Raw genomic sequence first — 15,666 nt, forward strand, 5'->3', positions numbered from 1 at the left:
CCTGCACTGCATCATCTCTATATTGTAAATGTCTCTAACCAATAAAGTACTGCTACAAAACATCTTTTCATATGCGTTTGATTCTGATTGTGCTTATTATAGTGGAGTCGCTTAAAGGTGCACTATATAACTTTTATTGAGGAGGGTCCGTCACCAGCTTGTCTCCATGGAAATGTAATTTCTATGCATTTGGCACTAAACCCAGGGAGAATGTATGGTTTTCAAAGTATTTTTTAAGCAATAGAAACACCTGTAATTGAATAAACGCAAATTGTCACAAGAGACGTAAAATTAGAGTGCATCTTTAAATGTAGAGGGTTTGCTATTGAATTATTGTCTAATGCAAATACAATAATGCAAACATGATCATTTTAGATATATTTAATTTATTTGTTAGCATTCAGTTTATTTAAATTATTTATTTTAACATTACCTCCCTTTCTATTCTCTTTAGTTTACTCACTTTACTCTGTAGTGTACTGTTCCTTGTAGTACTCATATTCACCGACAGAGGGGGCTCGTCGTCCTGTTCATATCCGGTTTGCGCTCCGGTCTCGAGGCAGCATGAGGCTAATGTTTTGGTCTGGACAGTGAAGTCACGCTGTCATCATGCCTCTGGTCATTATGTGCGGTTATCCATGTAGTGGGAAAACACAGAGAACAAACCAACTAAAGCTTTATCTGGAACAAAACTCGGAGCGGAAGATTCACGTTGTGGGAGACGCGGCTCTCGATTTGGACAGAAACTCCGTGTACTCAGGCAAGACGGACTCCAATTTCATTCATGAAGTTAACGGAACACATTTCCCCATTAATGTGTATCTAACAGTGGCCAAAGTCTGCTGTTAAGTGTTGCCACAAGTATAACAAACTGGAGTTGACACTTGGCATAATTACATGAATTTTGCTCCTTTTGTTTGTTAGACTTTTTTGCGCAAATCCATTAATATTGTTTACTTCAATGTATAAATCATATTTGCCTTCTGTTTTGGTTTTGTAGGCATAGTATTTGTTAACAGGGATTTTCCATTGTCATTTGTTAAACATCATAAACATTAAACACGCATGGTATAATCAATAAACACATTTGTGCAGATTTCCAAAAGGAAAAAGATATCAGAGGAGCTCTGAAAGCTGAAGTAGAGAGGTTTGTGTTTATGTCTGAACATCTAAACACACACATTTCATAATCTAGCTTTATGCAATTGTACTTTTTATTATAGGAAAGTCAACAAGGATGACATTGTCGTTTTAGATTCACTCAATTACATTAAAGGTAAAATGAGCTTAATGAAATTCCAAATGTCTTTCTTTTACAAGTGTAACATGCTTTGTATTTGCAGGATACCGGTATGAACTCTTCTGCCTCATCAAACACACACAGACCCCGCACTGCCTGGTAAGTATTTGCTGACATCACAATGTTGGTGTTTGTCTTCTGACAGATGTTGTTCCTCTTCTAAAGATTTATTGTTTGACGTCACCTGAAGTCGGCTCCAAATGGAATTCTCAAAGGGATGTTAGTGAGCGGTATAGCCAAGAAATGTAAGGTGAAACTTCAAAATGTGCAGAAAAATCAGACTCATGCATAAATCTCTGCTTTTGTTTTGTTTATAGATTTGATGCGTTGGTCCTGAGATTTGAAGAGCCCGACTCCAGAAATCGCTGGGACAGCCCTCTGTTTACTGTGCATCAGGACAACCAGCTTCCCTTTGAGGCCATCTCTGATGCTCTTTTAAAAAGAAAAGCTCCTCCACCAAACCAGTCCACCCAAAGTGTAGGTCACATTCTCTCTTCTGCACTGCCTGTTTCTGTCTGAACTGACTTTTATTTCATTTTCAGCAACCTCTGTCGTCTGCAAACTTTCTCTATGAGCTGGACAGAGTCACACAGGACATGCTAATGGTATGTTTTTGTTTATTTATACATATGACTGCATTACAGCAAAATTACAGCTCTTGATATGCTGGTTCTGTTGCGTGGTTTGAACACAACCTAGCTGGCATAATATTGATTGAAGGTTAATAAATGTATGTAGACAATTCTTCTGAAAATATTGTATACAATAGCCAGTCAGTGGCTTCTACCTGCTAAAGAAATGGGGACATCAGCGCAAGCATCTATTACTACTACTGTGTTGTCGGTTATTTTTATTGTAAGAATGTTTTTTTCCCCTAAACTGATGATTTTAAATACACATAGATTCTCTGCTGGCCAAAGTGCAGAGCATTTAGTCCTGAGATTTATGCTGATTAACACTTTAGATCTGAAGCTGTCTTGGGAAATGTTTGTTTGTTCCCTCCTCTTTTCTCTTTACTTGTCGTTCCTTCGCCCACAGCTGATGTCAAGCAGTCTGCACTATTGATGTCCTGTTCTTCAAAAGCTCTTGCCTGTACAATTATGAAACGTTTAAATGCTGTTTTAGTTATAGATGTATTTACAAACTATCACTCTCCTGATTGGCTAGTCAGTCGCTGCTAGTTTGTCTGATTGATCGTTCGTTCACTGTACTTTCAGGTCATTTTCAACACACTAAAGACCAGCGTTTCCGGCGATTTTATAACGATTCCTGGAGCAACTGAGAAAATATCCTTTAACCTCGCCACGATCAGATTAGTTGCTGAGTACTTTTTCCACAGTATGGTATTATTCTTGCATTTATTCAATTACAGACATTTTTATTGCTAAAATATATTTGAAAAACATTGAGCTAGAGAGGTTTTAAGGCCAAACTGTTGTAGATTAAATTCAAAGTAGTAATAGTAATAATAGTAACATATCCATGGAGACAAGCAGGCAGCGGACCCTTACATTTACATAGTGCACCTTTAATGTGCTCTCCTCCCAAGTAAAAGATATTCTTACAGCAGTTGGAAACTCAAAACCAATTTGAGAGACGAGGAAAACTACAGAGGAGCTTCCCATCAAAGAATATAAATGAAAGGAGATCATTTTAAAGCAAATGCTAATTGGCTTTTTGAACTTTGTGTGCATGTGTTGGTTGACGTAACCGTGACGTTGCAGGTCCAGCCACAGTGAAAAACGTATTCAAATATTTCATTCAAGTTTACTTGCTATGGCGCATCAACAGGCTTTACATTTTAGAAACACGAACCAGTCACACAATCAAACAGTCCAGTAAGTCTACTTTTACCTGTACTTTTACTGCTGGTGTGTGTTTGGTGTTAGACATATCAGGCACTTACAGGGCTGATGGAGACAAAAAATATTTCTAGATTATGATTTTTTTTAGCATATTTTATACCATGATATATATATTTTAACCTTTATTTATACAGTGAAGGCCTTTTACAGCATTTTCAAGAGAAACCTTGCATTAAAAAAACCTTACTCAATAAAACATGCACAATTTAACCTAAGATTATATCATTTAAACCCTAAATGTATTCAGATTTTAACAAACGTGCTAAAATGTGCTTAGAATACTGGAATGAATGGACTATGAAAGGGGCAGAAATACCACTTTATACCCTTGTTTGATCAATTAAGCTAAACATTTCTGCCTCCTCCTTTTGATGCCATGTTAAGAGTTTTTATTATGAAAGAAACATTTTTTCTAATTTTGCATACTTCCAAAACATCAATTGCAATGTCATAACCTCAATAAAGTGAACTGTAAACCATGTCGCTAATGGCATAATGGGACCTGCTTGTGTGATGAATACCTGCTTCTCACATACAGCACTCAAACTAGAGACAAGACACTGAACTAAACCTGGACTAGACCAAGTTAAAACCTGGACGATATGTTACTGAACACCCCCCAAAAAAGGGAGTAAACCAAGAGTGAATGCAGTTATCAACAAACCCAGCAAATGAAGAGTGGTTTATTGTAATACATGATGACATAATCTTCACAGTGACAGTGTGTACACCTCCGGATGGTCCTTAACATTCAAACATAGAACTTTCCAGAAACGTCAACATGGCAGAGCTGCGTAAATTGCGACGCCAGTTCATCAGCTACACCAAGAGTCACCCCACAGAGGACAGCGGGCAAATCACCAACATGTTTGTGCAGTATTTAAATAAGAGCTTAAATTAAGATGATGTGGTTTTATTTTGTGATTGTCTTAATAAATGCCTTTTTATGCTTCTAAATGTGCAGCCTTTGTTTTGTGAATGGTAATCCTCCACTGTAGAGAGCAGGCAATCCCTCAGTGACCCACTTATGACCTCAGGGTCCCGAATAGAACAACATTCTGTTTCAAGCTGATTAGTGCAGAATACAATCTGTACAGTAAAAAGTGCTGATTTATGCAAGAGTTTAAAAAGTAGATGTTAGTATGCCAAAAATGTGTGATTTATGTAATATTTGAGTCGGACTAGTTTCAAACTAGTTTTGTCCGTACTTCATCAGCTTGAAAACAAAGATTATAGAGCTGTGACTAACTAATATTTTGGTAAACAATTAATGTGTTCACAATTTCTTTTGATTAATGATTTAGTTTGCAAAAGACCTGTGAATGAGATTTTGACATTTAAAGCTAAATGTTGCTTGAGAACATCTACACAGCGTGTTTACAAAAAAATAATTAAAAACACAAATTTGTGCATCATATTACTGCTTTGTTGGAGTAATAAAACCTCTTCTTCTATGTATAGTTCAGAAAACCATTACTCAATTAGTACATCTCTACAATGCAACAGTGCAAAAAATACAACGTGCACATAAGAAACGTCTTGAGCGTTCTTTTTCTCCCAAATAACTGTTAAAAACCTAAAAATTGCATAATGACATTTAAATCAAAGTCTCTATTTTAGTATTTATATTTCCTCTTCAGTGACACAGCCGTGCCAAACAGTCTGTCCCAGTGGCTGAAGAAAGGCGCATAGTTGCTGTTTGGCTTTTGGTGGTGCATGTCATGAGCCGGCGCCCCTCCGAGAAGACCGAACGGAACCAGATGGTTGAGCGTCCAGGGCATGTCGTACCCGATGTGATCCTCCACGGACATCCAAATGCTGAACACCGTCACGCACCACGTCGTGAGCGGGTGGCATCGCAGGAGCAGCGGGTCCAGGTTGCTCCAGAACCCCACGGTCAGCAGCTCGGGGATGCTGAGCTGCTCGGTTGACCAAGAGAAGGGAGAGACGTACTCGTGGTGGACGGCGTGGATCCACTTGTACAGGTGCGGGTTCTTATGGTGCATAAAGTGCCAGAGGTAATATTGAGCGTCGAAAAGAAGAAGCGCCGCAAGTCCGTCCACGAAGACGTCATAGAGCGTCGGGGCGTCTTGGGGTAGCATCGGTGACGGCAGGATAAAAGTCCCGATGGTCACGGACGGCAAGACGAAAACGAGATGGTTGTACAGCGCCGTCGTGAAGCTCTTGCTCATCATTTTTAAAGTGGGCTTCCTGTCTTGCTGGATCTTGTATTGGTAGAAATAAGGCAGCTTCTCCCCCAGGAGGTCCAGAAGAGCGAAAGGAACGCTGAAGCAGACATAGCAGGAGAAGGCCAGGAGGACGATGAAGAACGGAGAAGAGATGAGGGGCCGGTGGTGGAGCAGGAGATGGTCCCACAGCGGCTGGAGCAGGCGCTGCGAGGGCTGCACGGGCCACAGGCTGCTGCTGTTGAACATGCTGGACAAACTGCTGAGCGCACACACCCACACGCACTGGCCTAATGTGCAGCCGTACAGCAGCTCAGGCAGATTTGTGTTCAGTCGAGTCAACTTTAGTACTATTCATGCCATGTACATGGGGCAAAGTACAAGTCGGATGTTGCGTCTTTCTAATCAGATATGATGCTCATGTAACTCGTGTATGGTAGTAAAATCATGTTGAAATGTTTTACCCAGAATGATGATAAAGAAAAGGAGAGGTATGTAGTATAAAAAATATGACAAACAAAAATATGAAATAGCTAAAGAAAAAGTTAACAGAATGGTGCCCTGGCAGAAGTAATAGACTTAAAAACAACAAAAGTGTGAACGTTATTTATTCATTTTTATAAATAGTCAAAGGTGTTAATCATAACATGTACAAAATATAATTTCATTGAAATTATTAAAATGTTCTTAGACGTGGGGACGTCAGAATACATTATTTCTTTTTAATTAAAGATGAGAACTTTACTGTATAATTGTGACATTTTTAGAAGCAGTAGCATCGGATTTGAATGTAACGCGTATTTCAAATAAACTTATATCTAAATTGAGTTAAAGCCAAGCAGAAAAATATGTTTTATTTAAAAAGATTTAAGCATTGGTCTGATTTGTTTTCCAATAAATCATGTTCACTGTCACATCCACATTGCACGCTGTAAAATAAATTAATTTTTAATCAAACTAATTCTTCTCACTCGCTGCTTTCCTCGAGATCGTCTTGTTGCTGTTGGCATATTTTTGGCGATCGTTTCTAAACATAGACATAATTCTGTTTGATTAAAGCATATGACCAAAGGAAAACAGAAGTGGAGTGAGTTTACCTGCACATTTTGACTTTATTGCGGCAGCCCTGGCCTCCCTCCCAGTGAGTGCTGCGAGTGCCTTTAGTCATCAAACTGCCACAGGTCACACAGGGCTTTCCGTTGCCGTAGCTCTGTAAAACAACACAAGCCATTCATAAATATTATCCGTCGCCAACAGTCTCACATACCGATAAATAAGAAGTCTTAATCGCTGCTGCGGCCTTAAGTTTAACCTGTCCTATGCACTTCCACTACCGAACATGATCGGGTTTAAGATTTTACCTAATTTTCTAAAGTGTATCATTTCACTTCCTGGTTGAACATGGCCAGCAGATGTGTCATATATAGAAGTAATCCCATAACTCTTATCTGGCAACCATACTGTAAACGAGAGCCAAATCTTGTTTAATTTATATTTTTGTATCATATTTTAAATGTATACAAAGTAGTTGACAAACCTTTACTTTGTTGAAGAAGTAACACATGGCTATTTATCTGGTCCTTTCTGGTAAACTAGAACAGTATTTTACACTTCAAAACTGCATAACTTCTTCATGTATACATTTTTATAATTTAATAATTAATATGGGCGTTTTCAACCCTAAAATAGTTGGATAATGCCAAGTAAGTACAGAGCAGTGGGCGGAGACGGGGGTAGGGGATTTTATGAGCTCGCAAACCATAAATGCAGGACAATACAGATTACTCAAACAAGCAAGATTCAATCAATATATAACTCTGAATAAGATAATGATGAGAAAAAAAAGGGTTCAAAAGCTTAATTTTTGTGTAATTTTTCTGTCAGTAATTTGTATGCCCTTTTATAGCTTAAAAGTTTAAAAAAAAAATGTCAATTGTTATCTTAGTTATCTAGTGTTTATTTTATTGTATCTATATTATCCCACCAATAGAAGTAATAATTATAAACATGAAAACCTGTGACATCCATTGACCAGTGAAATGTGCTGAAAGCCTCTGATCTGACCTGTTCCTTGGCACAGAAGCCACAGATCATTCTGGTGGCCAGTTCCATCGGATGGTCCTGGTCCTCATCATGGCACACGTCACAGGGGTAAACTCTGCCACAGCAGGGGAACCTTAGGGTAGAACCACACAGAGGTCATGTCATGTGTCACTGCGGAGGTCGCGTGTCCCTGCGGAGGTCGCGTGTCCCTGCGGAGGTCGCGTGTCCCTGCGGAGGTCGCGTGTCCCTGCGGAGGTCGCGTGTCACGGCAGAGGTTGCGTGTCACGGCAGAGGTCGCGTGTCACGGCAGAGGTCGTCGCGTGTCACGGCAGAGGTCGTCGCGTGTCACGGCAGAGGTCGTCATGTGTCACGGGCAGAGGTCGAGTGTCACGGGCAGAGGTCATGTGTCGCGGGCAGAGGTCATGTGTCACGGCAGAGGTCATGTGTCACGGCAGAGGTCGTGTGAGCGTACCTGAGCCAGCGGTGACTCTGCCTGTAGTGTTTACAGGTCCCTTTGTCGGGCAGCGGCTTGCCCTTCTGTACTGCAGGGTCCCTTATGTTTTTGAAGTGACCCGTGTTGGTGTTTGGACCTGCAGAGGGGCAGAAAGAGGCAGTGATGCTCTGGTCCAGTATTCACACTGAAGGGGCTCTCACCTGTTTTGCAGCTGCGAGGCTGAATGAACAGAAATCGCGCACTTTCGACCGCAATGCTGAGCTTCTCGTGGCAGTGTTCACAATTGAACTCCTTTGTTTGGCCATAAGAGAGGTTCTGAAGAATATAAAAACATGTTTAGGCTTGTGACAGTGACAGTTTTGCTGGAGATATTAATAAAAAGGAGATAATAATAAAAAAGTGAAGTTGAAGGCGTGTTGGGGCACATGTTCTGACCTCAACAGCGCTGTCCTGGGAGCAGCTCAGGCAGCCCACAGTGAAGAGGCAGCGGTTGACCAGCAGGTCGAGGGCAGTGGTGTTGTGGAGCTGTAGGTGTCCCAGAACAGTGCTGTACTGGTGCAGGATGGAGGGCGTGAAGCCAGCACGGATATCTGAGCTGCACTTCTCACACTGAGCCACACAGAGGGCCCCTCCAGACAGACTCAGCTCCGCACTCATTTTACACCTGCACACAGACTTTCATTAGGAATGAGGCGAGATCTTGTGGCAGAGACTGTGCACACGTGTGGAAAGCGTGTTTACATTTGGTTTGGATGAGGGGGAAAAATATGTTTAAGCACTGGTGAGTTACATCTAATCAAGAACAGAACTGCACAATTTATTTGTTGTCAAAAAAAGAAATATTCACATTTTATAAATCAAAACAAAGCTTTAAAAGAAGCCCTCTATGAGCCTGTGCTGTCACAGCTTCTATCGCTCTCTACTGGCGCCACCAAACGGTTGTTCTCTGTAGTGAAGGCAAAGTTTGGACAGAAATGATCAGAGCAAGTTGAAACAAATTAATTAACTTTCGAAATTGACCTATTCTAGAGATAGGACGAGGGAACAACATTGAGATATAAGTTCACACCTGTTGCAGCGAAGGCAGACGGTGATCTTTTGGGTCATGACTGTGGCTGTGTTGTGCCCCAGACTCAGCCCGAGCAGCTGGATCTCTGTTCCTTTTGGACGTTCTTGGAGACGGATGTTCTCGACCAAATGGACTCCATCATCCTCAGTTTGCTCAGACCCGGCTTCCTCTGTCTTCTCAGGCTCCGCCTCCTCAGGCCACATAGACCCAGAGTCTTCTGTTCGCTCAGACGCAGCCTCCTTAGGCTGCTCCGACTCTTCGTCCCGAGTCTGTTTCTCGCTGACGGCAGCCTGCAGTTCCTGGTATGATATAAACTGAAGTCCAGCTTTTTCCAAATCTATGTCCTTCTTCAGCTGCAGGAGACAAATGTCAAAGTCAACAATGATCAAACTAGTCATGTGTCACAAAGAGATGAATACTGTCCTTTTTCCAACAGCGTGAGGTATACTACTGCCCACCAGACCAGAGCATTAAGGATTATAACAGACCTGTTTAGCTCCTTCAATGAAGAGCCGCTCCAGACTGCGGTCCAGCCATCGCAGAAAGGGACGAAACAGAAGCTCCACTTTTCCCAGCAGTTGGTTTGTGGCATGTTTAGCTTGTAGCCATTGTACTGAAGCTTCTTGAACATGGCTTAATGACAAAGTAGGACACAAAATATAATTGGACAGGACCAGATGGACCAGTTGTATTTGGCAGAGACGTACCTCGCCATGACTTGAGGTAGCAGCTGATCCAGGGGAATCTCCAAAGTAAAAATCTATTAAAGTAGGATTAGTTGAAAATGATTTAAAACACTATTAATCATAAACATATAATAACAATTTATTGGGTTTACCTCCTCAGGATAGTTGTCTGGAAAGCTCACCATGATGTCAATCTCCTTCAGATCAAAGGGCTGCAAAAAAAGTACTGTTTTACCTTTTCCACCCCAAAAAAAAAATGTTTACACATGTTTGTCTAACTCAATATACTACATTAAGCTTGTAAATAAGATTAATTCTCGTGATTTTTGTGAGTTAAACAAATACAATATTATACGCTTCAGTTCCTCGGCTGGTATAGGAGCCTTATAGAAGTAGCAAAAAAAGAGTTTTTGTAGCGGTTGAATCTGTCCTGGGGGACCCTATAACGCCTTATTTTTTTGTGTTTTTGTAACTCTGTACTGAGCACATTTTAAGCATGCTTCTTGCTACAGCTATCCAGGATTTAAATGAGGGATGTGCAGGGATAGATTTGAAGAGCTTTTCAAGCAATGTAATAATGAGCTAATTTGAGTGTTCTGATCTGTAGAAATTGCATATTTACAATGGACAGCCAAATGACACAAGATAATATATTACCCAGTCTGGATCAGTGGCCTCTACAGTTGCCCTGTAATAAGCCATGTCCTGTTGCTCCTGAATGATCAGAAGATCTTTGGGGAATCGTTTCTTCAGCTGCTGGATCTCTGTAAGTCTCAGCTGTTGGACCATCTCCTTCCTCCTTCTTAGTTTCAGGTCCCTGGTGAGATCTGGACCTCGAGGCTGAGGACGAGGCTGGGGGTCTCGAGACTGGAGGTTACGTGGCTGGGGGTTACATGGCTGGGGGTTACATGGCTGGGGGTTACATGGCTGGGGGTTACGTGGCTGGGGGTTACGTGGCTGGGGGTTACGTGGCTGGGGGTTACGTGGCTGGAGGTTACATGGCTGGGGGTCATGAGAGGGAATATCCTCTAATGGAGGCATGTGAGCAGGGTGCAGGAAACGACAGCGGTCCTCCATACTGCAGAAGCCAGACAGAAAGTAGCGGCATGGCCTTGGAGTGGGAGCTGCTCTGGTCCTGGAGGTGATCTGAGTCCTGGAGGCAATTGACTCATTGTCTTCTAGTTGAGAGGGACGGACCTCCTGCAATCTGGGTCCGACATGTAAGAACCTGCATTTCTTCCCAAAGCGGCAGGGTTTTCCCTGAGAGTAGAAGCGGCACGGTAGCTGTGTCTGAGAAGACGACTCTGGGACGCAGTTCCTGTCTTCCTCTACATTGGCCATCATGATTAAGACCTGAAACATTGCATGTATGGATGAGTGAATATTATAACACTATTTTGCTCATAACTTTGTGATTCAAGCCCTTGATTTTCAACCAGTGAAAAGTAGACTTGAAGAGGTGCTAGATGTGTCTTGAAAGAAAAAAAAAATCACACATGGATTGGATTGAGTAATTGATCATTTGAGTGTTTTGATTCTGAATATACTTCTGTACACAAAAAATAATCACCATTACCAAATCTAAAGAACTTCAAAACTACTGACATTATTCACTAAATGAATTAACATCCATTTAATAAAGGGTCTAATTTGGTGGTGTGTCGTGGCATCTTTCAACATCTATTTTCTCTGAAAAACACTGATTTAAGCAATGTGATGCTTGATGTTTCAACAAGAGAACAGAAACATTAAACATGAAAGCTTAAGGTAGCAGTAACAGCAATTCTTCTGAATAGGATTTGATTAGGTCTGTGATTTCACTTAAACAGGTTTTACTTGGTGTCCTTGGGCAAGACACTTGGCCGTTACAGTTTTGACATGTGATCTGTTTGACATAAGTGTGTGACTGAGATGCTGATACAACATGTGCGCAATACAAAGGCAAATATACATGTATTTATTTCAGCACAAGTCAGTAACTGTGAAATAAACTTTTGTTAACTTATAGCAGACAAACGCTGCAGACGAGAGAAGACAACATTACTTACCGTAGTTTCACGTCAGAACACGTCCTTAGAGTGTACTTTGACTTTTCCATTAAATGTCAAATGATGGGAGTTTAACCTGGATATCAGCAGGAAATATAGTCTATGTCAGGAATAGGCTAGCCGTTAGCCGAGGCTAACAGTCACTTCTTTGGGTAAATAGTGAGTCTCTAGTGCCCTCTAGTGCTCTGGCGTGTCTGGGAATTGTACAACAAAAGTTCACGTTTGACAATGAGATTGAGGCAGTTAGTCTAATTCTTAAATACGGTGTAGTCTCAGTAAAAGTCTAATAATAAGAGTGTAGGCTACTCTGACATTATCTTATTAGAAATCAGAATGTACGACGGAGTATAAGGGCCAACCAAGAAAAAAAAAATGCGCTGCACTACGAGAATAAAGTAATTAATTAATGAGAAAAAAGACGTTAATTAATGAGAAAAAAGTCGAAGTCAGAAAAAAGTCGTAAATTAACGACTATAAACTCATTAAATAATGAGAAAAAAGTCATTAAATAACGAGAAAAAAGTCAATAATTAATGAGAAAAAATTCATTAATTAATGAGAAAAAAACTCCTTAATTAACGAGAAAAAAGTCGAAATTTTTCGTATTAAGTCAAAATCAAACCATCGTGGGAGACGAAACGAAAGAAGCGGAGATCAATTCATCTTTACCCGGATTTCTTCCATATTTTCAATGCAGGTAAGGCTATATTTTCTTATATTGTTATAATATGTGATATTTCAAAAATGTGGATTATGTATTTCCATACATTTCAAGTAAAACGGGCGGCAAGTGCGTTTAATACATGCGAGGGGTCGGCCTGGTTCCTTCGCAGGCCGTGTACAAGGTCGACTGCGGGGCAGGACTGCTGCTACCTCGTCAGGACGGTCTCATTCATATGGGGAGTATGTTGAAGTTATGGCTGAGATTACAAGGCAATGAAATGCATATGATTTTGGAGGTGTGCGTATGACGCATCGTATGACGCTTCGTAAGACACAGCTCTTGACCAGTTGGTTAGGTCTTGGTGTTATGCTGGGGGTGGTTTGGTCCGGAATCAATCCTGGTTCTGACAAGCCCATCACGACGTAAGCAAGAGTTCGGTAAAGTTAGTACCAAGAGAGTGCTGATGTTCACCGCACAGTGCAGTGCCGCGGCATGCGCACAACACAGGGACACGCACATGGGAATGGGGAGCGCAGGTGGGATCGCAGCGTCGAGCAGACCATACACAGCACCTTACGGCCGGTATCCATGGCCAGCACCCATGGCCAGTATTGCTCTATGCCGCGATGGATACAAGGTTTCAATGCGGTGATTGTAAGTCCCGTTACATCCTATTACACAGCAGTAGCAGCCGCGACCCAGGTGAGCGCGGGAGGCAAACACGTAACCCCGCCCTCCACAACCTGCCATATTGACAGAGATAAACCCGCGCAAGTGCTAGCAGGCAGAGCCACAACAACACTTATGCTTATGAGCCTAGTAACTGTGATCATCTTTTTTCACTAACACTCATATGCTTACAGTTGTGGATTTATTCAGATGGTCATTCCCAGTGTTGGAGGAGGACATACTTTTGATGTGCATTGCTTGATTGTCCGTTGGTATGTTTTTTATGCGTTGACTAATGTTTCATTACTAAAAGCTGCTGATTAGTCAGATAATAACAAGGCCATTTCTCCTGTCTGTTCCAGGTCCATGTATCATGACTGACTCATTGTCTGACATTGTGGCATTCTTAAGGGGACGTCATGTTTCAGAGGAAGCCATCACATGGATTCAAGAACATAAGGTTACTTTTCTGCTTGTATATTGCCTATTATGTCAGCCATTTGACTACAAAAACGTGTGTCTCACCCATTATTTCACCATTCACTTAAAATAATCTCAATGTTTTTGTTTAGTTTTTTGCCTCTAACTCTACTTTTACACTGCTTTCAGATTGACAGAGAAGTAATTTTGCTGATGGAAGATGCAGATTTGGAGGACCACCTGCCATCCTATGGAGACAGAATTGCTCTAGTTAATTTTTGCAAATCTCATCCACACTCAGCAAAACGAAAACAGGGACTTTTTGAGAGACTAAGGGAGAAACTGAAAGTTAGAACTCAACCTCATAATGGGGAAGAAGAGCCTGGACCATCTAACATTAAAAAAAAGAACCAAACAGTCTACGCGAATAATTGAAATAGGCTGGATCCACACTGAAAACAAATCATCTAAGCAGGTCAGAGCTAAACAAGGAGGAGGAACAAGAAAGCTTTCAATCAGCACCACGGCAAGATTTAGTGACATTCTAGAACAAGGAAAAGCTCTGTTTTTTCCACAAGGAAAATCTAACAAAGGCATTGAGAGTGATTTTGATTTTGATGTTTGGGATTTTAAACAAAACTCCTTGCCACACGATTTGTCAGTGGAGGACATATTCAACACTGTGAAGCTGCCAATGTAAAGGTTTTATTTGGCAACCAAAGTCAAAACAGTGATTGTGGATGATGACATAGATGATCCATCCTTCGAAGAAGAGGAATGGCAACCCAATGAAGGCACAACCTATATCAATAGTCCACAGCAACAATCACCTGAGATGGTTCCAGAGCTTTATATTCCATCGGAGGATACACAAAACAGTGCTGTTTCTACATTTGATGTTGATGATTCTTTCACTCTGAATAGTTCAGATTATGCTGAGAGTCTTTCTCTTTTAAATGCAAACAACTCTGACCTGGAGATTGCATTTGGCCCAGACAAAACTTACAATGAGGATTCTCTCAGCGACACAGTGGTTTACCAGCCTGATACAATGCCACCACTCAGTCCACAAGGCATCATTCCAGAGATAACTGTGGTCTTAAACCAAGCAAACAGCTTCAGTGACATGATAGGGGCTTTTTCAGACGATAATATGCTTAACAAAACAATAAAAATTAAGCGTATTCTTCCAGACAAGTCGCTGGAGAAGGGCAGTGGTACAGGTTTACTTAAAGATGTCTATACTAGCTTCTGGGGAGAGTTTTATGAACGGTGTACCCTGGGAACCACATACAAAGTGCCTTTTCTTAGACATGACTTTACTGAAGTAACATGGAAGGCTATTGGTAGGATCTTTGTGAAGGGGTTTCAAGATTGTGGATACCTGCCTCTTAAACTTGCCCCTCCTTTTCTTGAGGAAATTTTTTTCGGGGAGATTTACAGTGACCTGAAGACAAGTTTTCTTCGGCTTTTCAGCTCACATGAACAGGAAATAATCAACAAAGCACTTGTTGAGTTCGATTCTGTGGAAGCTGATGAGATAATAGATCTTCTCGCCAACTACGAATGCCGCAAACATATCAGCCCTGAAACCCTACCGGAAATATTGCTTGAGTTGGCGCACAAAGAAATTATTCAAAAACCAAAGTTTGTCATTGACTGTTGGCGGAACGTTTCACAGCCACATATGTTTGCACTGGACCCTGAGCGGCTGAAAACAATGTACAGTGAGTCGAAGCCTACTTCAAAAAGAGTAACAGAAAAGTTAACTTTTCCGGACAGTATGACACCAAAAGAAGCAGAAGTGGCACGATACTTAAAAAAATATGTGAAGGAACTTAATGAAGAAAGACTAGAGAAATTTCTAAGGTTTTGTACAGGATCTGACTTGCTGGTATCTAGTTGTATTATGGTAGAGTTTGTTGTTCAAACTACATTTACCCGCAGACCAATCGGCCGTACCTGTGCATCCCTTTTGCATTTGCCTGACAGCTATGACAACTTCCCAGACTTCCGCAGTGAGTTCAATTCTATCCTTGATGCTAACATCTGGATAATGGATATTGTTTAGACATGGCCATGTTATTTTTTCACTGTTCAGTTGGCTAATTATTATAGCCCGTATTTTCAATTACAGGCTGCTTTAATGTTTATGTATTTTATTTTTATAACAATTGTGTTTTGGGGAGAGCTAATTTACTGGTTTTATACGGGTTGTGACCGCCAGGGGGCATTGGTAAGAATGCACTGGGAGAGATGATC

The 15,666-nt window shown here is 41.2% G+C and overlaps 3 protein-coding genes and 1 long non-coding RNA gene across 4 annotated transcripts; 2 read left to right on the forward strand and 2 right to left on the reverse strand.

Moving 5' to 3' along the window:
- Positions 1-597: 597 nt before the first annotated feature.
- On the forward strand, positions 598-4,122 carry kti12 (KTI12 chromatin associated homolog). Its single transcript, XM_072435734.1, has 9 exons — positions 598-760; positions 1,096-1,147; positions 1,224-1,276; positions 1,344-1,399; positions 1,466-1,545; positions 1,618-1,777; positions 1,843-1,905; positions 2,518-2,586; positions 3,923-4,122. Exons 1-9 carry the CDS (start codon positions 610-612, stop codon positions 4,064-4,066), a joined length of 828 nt encoding a protein of 275 aa, XP_072291835.1. The 5' UTR covers positions 598-609; the 3' UTR covers positions 4,067-4,122.
- Positions 4,123-4,781: 659 nt separating this feature from the next.
- Positions 4,782-5,627, reverse strand: ch25hl1.1 (cholesterol 25-hydroxylase like 1, tandem duplicate 1). Its single transcript, XM_072435643.1, has one exon. It carries the CDS (start codon positions 5,598-5,600, stop codon positions 4,782-4,784), a length of 819 nt encoding a protein of 272 aa, XP_072291744.1. The 5' UTR covers positions 5,601-5,627.
- Positions 5,628-6,255: 628 nt separating this feature from the next.
- On the reverse strand, positions 6,256-11,768 carry LOC140349145 (uncharacterized). The gene is made up of 12 exons (XM_072435373.1): positions 11,652-11,768; positions 10,261-10,956; positions 9,756-9,815; positions 9,625-9,677; positions 9,406-9,550; positions 8,918-9,270; positions 8,284-8,512; positions 8,049-8,163; positions 7,867-7,984; positions 7,416-7,527; positions 6,449-6,561; positions 6,256-6,378 (listed from the first exon to the last, which is right to left on the reverse strand). Exons 2-12 carry the CDS (start codon positions 10,945-10,947, stop codon positions 6,309-6,311), a joined length of 2,055 nt encoding a protein of 684 aa, XP_072291474.1. The 5' UTR covers positions 10,948-10,956; positions 11,652-11,768; the 3' UTR covers positions 6,256-6,308.
- Positions 11,769-13,131: 1,363 nt separating this feature from the next.
- On the forward strand, positions 13,132-13,789 carry LOC140349230 (uncharacterized). The gene is made up of 3 exons (XR_011924523.1): positions 13,132-13,256; positions 13,347-13,444; positions 13,594-13,789. It is a non-coding gene; the product is annotated as an uncharacterized lncRNA (long non-coding RNA).
- The last annotated feature ends 1,877 nt before the right edge of the window (positions 13,790-15,666 follow it).

The sequence above is a fragment of the Eucyclogobius newberryi genome, unplaced genomic scaffold (genome assembly GCF_026437365.1).
Source record: "Eucyclogobius newberryi isolate DKJ021-1_F unplaced genomic scaffold, fEucNew1.0.hap1 SCAF_7, whole genome shotgun sequence".
Classification (NCBI taxonomy): Eukaryota; Metazoa; Chordata; class Actinopteri; order Gobiiformes; family Gobiidae; genus Eucyclogobius; species Eucyclogobius newberryi.

Coding starts and splice junctions, on each gene's coding strand:
- kti12 (XM_072435734.1), top strand. CDS start 610: ATGCCTCTGGTCATTATGTGCGGTTATCCATGTAGTGGGAAAACACAG. Junction 1,148..1,223: donor CTGAAAGCTGAAGTAGAGAG/GTTTGTGTTTAT, acceptor TTTTTATTATAG/GAAAGTCAACAAGGATGACA. Junction 1,277..1,343: donor TTCACTCAATTACATTAAAG/GTAAAATGAGCT, acceptor TTGTATTTGCAG/GATACCGGTATGAACTCTTC.
- LOC140349145 (XM_072435373.1), bottom strand. CDS start 10,947: ATGATGGCCAATGTAGAGGAAGACAGGAACTGCGTCCCAGAGTCGTCT. Junction 9,551..9,624: donor CTACCTCAAGTCATGGCGAG/GTACGTCTCTGC, acceptor TTTGTCATTAAG/CCATGTTCAAGAAGCTTCAG. Junction 8,164..8,283: donor CCCAGGACAGCGCTGTTGAG/GTCAGAACATGT, acceptor TATATTCTTCAG/AACCTCTCTTATGGCCAAAC.
- ch25hl1.1 (XM_072435643.1), bottom strand. CDS start 5,600: ATGTTCAACAGCAGCAGCCTGTGGCCCGTGCAGCCCTCGCAGCGCCTG.